The sequence below is a fragment of the Alligator sinensis genome, unplaced genomic scaffold (assembly GCF_000455745.1).
Source record: "Alligator sinensis unplaced genomic scaffold, ASM45574v1 scaffold708_1, whole genome shotgun sequence".
Classification (NCBI taxonomy): domain Eukaryota; kingdom Metazoa; phylum Chordata; order Crocodylia; family Alligatoridae; genus Alligator; species Alligator sinensis.
This window is the reverse complement of record NW_005842183.1, coordinates 1,461,885-1,466,112: the sequence shown is the minus strand read 5'-3', so window position 1 is coordinate 1,466,112 and position 4,228 is coordinate 1,461,885. Positions and strand designations below refer to the sequence as shown.

Sequence of the window (4,228 nt, the reverse complement as noted above, 5' to 3'; positions counted from 1 at the left end):
TCCGGCGGGAGGTAGGGCCGGGGTCGGGCCCTTCCTCCGCGGCTCAAACAAGTTACAACCACGGCTGGATGTCGGTGAGGCTGTAAATAGGTGGGAATGAGGAACACAAATGAGGTGGAGCGGGGAAATGAAGGGGGAGACTTTGCAGTGGTAGTAATTCAAGATAGAAAAGAGGCCCTCTGGGAAAAAACGAAATAGCTGGAAATTAGGAAGACGGAGAGCAAAAAAAAGCGGGGGAAGGAGAGGTCACGTCTGGCAGGTACCTGGTTGTCATGCGTCTGTCTTGAGTCCGTGGGTTATGTTCGTATCCAGCAGGGTGACGAAGTGAAGTTCGTAGGCTCGTCTACAAAAGGTGTTTTGTAAGTTCCCTTGCACGTAATTACAGCGCGCGGTAGTTTTTGATGCCACACATGCTCAACCCAAGTCGCTCTCGGGGAGCCTTGCCCGGCTTCTGGGCTGGCTGTCGGCGCTTTCGCCTCGAAATAAAGAAACGGTGCTGCGTGGATGACCCGGTTCTCACTCGTTCAGTGGCTGTCAGTGAAGTCTCCTGCTCCCAAACTCCTTTGCGGTGCCTTAGTGTAATTGTAGCGTCGCATAACTGCGACCGGAAGTCCTACGCTAGAGATGGGGAGAGAAGAAAATTATCAGCAATTAGGTGAACAGCAAGGAAGTTGGCAGCATTTCAGTGCAAATGTGTTTACCCTTAATTTTTTTCCGACTTCTGTGTAGCGTATTAATTACAGGCAGTCCTCGACTTAAGACGTTTCGAGTTGCAACAAACAGTACTTATGATGTTTATAAATGGACACCCTGTTTCAACTGCCTGACGTCAGTTTCGATCTTACGATGCTTGATCTGATGCAATGCCATGCCAGCGAACAAGTTCGCTGCGTCGCCCATCTCCCTGGAGAACATCTGTCCAAACTTCCTTGGACGCTTTCTTTAAGAAAGCAGACGAGACTCCAGGAAAACCTGCAGCCAGGACTCCTGAGAAGACTCTGGCCAGGAGCCCTTCAAAAAATCCAGCAAAGTCACCTCAAAGAAGTCCTTCCAAATCAATAGGATTGCTATTTACAATACAAATACATTAGTGCAGCTATGAGCAGACAAGGTTCCTTGGGTGAATTTGATATCTTTTATTAGACCAACCCATATAGTTGGAGAATAGTTATTAAGCAAGCTTTCGGGTTCAAAAACCCTTCGTCAGGCTAAGGAAGTTTCAGCAGTTGGTGTGTGCTCTTCCTGGATGGAATGAAATATAGTGTAGCTACATTACTCATCTATAATTGATTGAGTACAAAATTCTGGGTTATTTTTTATTAAAATAGGGTATCTGGCCTTGATTCAGGAACCAATCCCCCATTTATAACATTGTTTCCTATGGGAAAATCGGTTCCGATTCGTGACATTTCAACTTAAGATGCTGTTTTCAGGAACCAGTTGTGTTGGAAGTCCGAGAACTGCCTGATCTGGACAAGTAGGCAATTGCTATTTGTTGTGGTAAATTAAGAGGAAGGCTACTCTTAGTGCCTTGTGCCTTTGCATCATTTCCATTCTCTTTGTGCCTACATGGAGCTTGTACATCTTTTTGTGGCCTTGCACTAGGGTTACCATATGTCCGAGTTTTCCTAGACATGGCCTCTTTTTTGAGTCCTCCAATATCTGTCTAGGTGGTTTTTTGAAATAGGAAACAATGTCCAGGATTTTTCTCTGCTCCGCTGGTGGGAATGGGGGGATGGTGATTGGGGGCAAGGGCAGTGCTGGGGGAAGCTGTCCAGGTCCTGGGGCTGCAGCAGGGCAGAGGAGGCGCCTGCCCCTCCAGTGGGGGAAGGGAGCAGGAGGCCCTTTGAGGGTAACAGAGAACTCTATGGCTGGGCTGTTGCCTTTGCTTGTGGGGCTGGGTGGCCCCAGGAGATGCTGCCTGGGGGAGGAGGGATGTGGCCAGGCTGTCTGGTGCGGCCTGCGCCAGGGCCAGACTTGCTCTGATGTTGCCCACATAAATTGGGGCGGTTGCACTCCAGCCCAGTCGGAACAGGGGCAGCTGGGTGCCCCCTCTTTCAGGACTGGGGGGAGCAGGGAGCTGCAGGTCTGGAGTAAGGGGCACTGACAGGGCTGGGGGGAGTAGGGGGCTGTGGGTTGGGAGTGAGGGGCACCGGCAGGGCTGGGGGAGGAGGGGCAGGAGCTGTGAGTCGGGAGTGCGGTGTACTGAGAGTGGCATGGGGCTGTGGCTTTGGAGTGAGTAGCCCCAGCATAGCTTGGCTCGGGGGGTTTGGGAGCGAGGGTCACTGGCAGGGCCAGGAAGCTGTGAGTTGGGAGTGAAGTGTCCCCCTGACAGGTGTCTTTTTTGGAGCTGCAAATATGGTAACCCTACTTTGTACAGAAGGAGAATTTTCAGGCCTTTTTTTGCCCTTCCAGCTTTTTTCAATCACTTTTTGGATGCCAAACTAATTTGTCTTGAAAGTCTGAGCTGGCAGATAGACCAGATAAAAAACTCAAAATAAATGTAGCTTAGAAAGAAATATTTACTGGAAGACCATAATAGAGAAGACAGAAATGAAAAGATCATAAATATTAAATGTTTCATATGTGTATCCTAGATGAGTCTAATCACAGAAGAGTTGGGCTAGAAGCGACCTCCAGTGGTCAGTGAAACAAAACCCTGCTCAAGGCAGGCTCATCCCTGTTGAACTCATTCTATTAAGGTCCTTGCCTAACCTATTCCTGAAGCTGTGCAGTCACCCCTGTCACACAACTAGAAGGCATATTGCCCCAAAATCTGGAAATTACAGAGATGTAGCTACAAAAAGTCACTTGCTATTGATATACTGAGCTAGAATGTAATTCTGCCTCTTTAGAAAATAAACCGATTATGGTTCACAAATGAAGAAAATTAAGTGTCAGGCAGCTTCTTCAAAGAATGTAATTTTCATGGAGTGGTATCAGAATCCATTGCCTTTTTGAAGTTGTTGGAATATATGATTAGATCATTTTTTCTTCCTGTTATATGATGCATATTGACTTACAATTCTTGTATACATGTTTTCCCAGCAAGTAATTTGCTAAATTATACTGTTAGTTTATTTTCATTTGATACCTGAATTTGATGTAGAGGCTTTCATTGCCTAATAAATGTGAGATTAGGAAGGTAGTAAAGCTCTGGAACAGGTTACCTACAGAGGTGGTAGAATCTCCGTCCTTGGAGGTTTTTAAGACATGGGTAGACAAACCCTTGACTGGGATGATCTAGTTGGGGTGGTCCTGCTTGGAGCAAGGGGTTGGACTAGATGTGACCTTCTGAGGTCCCTTCCAACCCTCATTTTTTATGATTAGCACCTTCAGCAAAGTCTCTTTGGGATTGTTAAACACGTTTGTTGGCCCTCGGGCAGTGTTTATTTACATGTCAGCTGCGGGTTGACTCTGAGCTCAGTCATGCAGTGAAAGTCACTGTGTTTAACTGATGATGTTGGCAAAGAAACAGACATACAAATTATTAAGATGCAGAACAGACAGGTTATAGCTGTTACAAATGTATAAGGCTATACAATAAGAGAGTCATAGTGGATGGGTCGGTATCGACCTGGAAGGGTGTGGGCAGTGGAGTCCCGCAGGGCTCGGTCCTTGGACCGATACTCTTCAATATCTTCATCAGCAACTTGGACGAGGGAGTGAAGTGTACTCTGTCCAAGTTTGCGGATGACACAAAACTGTGGGGAGAAGTGGACATGCCAGAGGGCAGGGAACAACTACAAGTAGACCTGGACAGGTTGGACATGTGGGCGGAAAACAACAGAATGCAATTCAACAAGGAGAAATGCAAAGTGCTGCACCTAGGGAGGAAAAATGTCCAGTATACCTACTGCCTAGGAAATGACCTGCTGGGTGGCACGAAAGCGGAAAGGGATCTCAGATTCCTAGTGGACTCCAAGGTGAACATGAGTCGGCAGTGTGACGAAGCCATCAGAAAAGCTAATGGCACTTTATTGTGCATCAGCAGATGCATGACGAACAGATCCAAGGAGGTGATACTTCCTCTCTATCGGGCGCTGGTTAGACTGCAGTTGGAATACTGCATGCAGTTTTGGGCACCACACTTCAAGAGGGATGCGGATAACCTGGAGAGGGTCCAGAGAAGGGCCACTCATATGGTTAAGGGGCTGCAGACCAAGCCCTACGAGGAGAGACTAGAGAAACTGGACCTTTTCAGCCTCCGCAAGAGAAGGTTGAGAGG

At 47.5% G+C, this 4,228-nt stretch overlaps 1 protein-coding gene across 12 annotated transcripts in view; it reads left to right on the top strand.

Annotated features, from left to right (window-relative positions):
* The window catches only part of KIAA0586 (KIAA0586 ortholog), a 114,499-nt gene continuing 110,271 nt past the window's right edge, over window positions 1-4,228 (top strand). For 5 of the 12 annotated variants that reach the window (XM_025207142.1, XM_025207147.1, XM_006026232.2 and 2 more), the window contains exon 1: window positions 7-74. In XM_025207142.1, the coding sequence (XP_025062927.1) occupies window positions 69-74 (6 nt within the window). In that variant the 5' untranslated portion in view covers window positions 7-68. The other 7 variants (XM_025207145.1, XM_025207146.1, XM_025207143.1 and 4 more) reach the window with 3 other exon arrangements.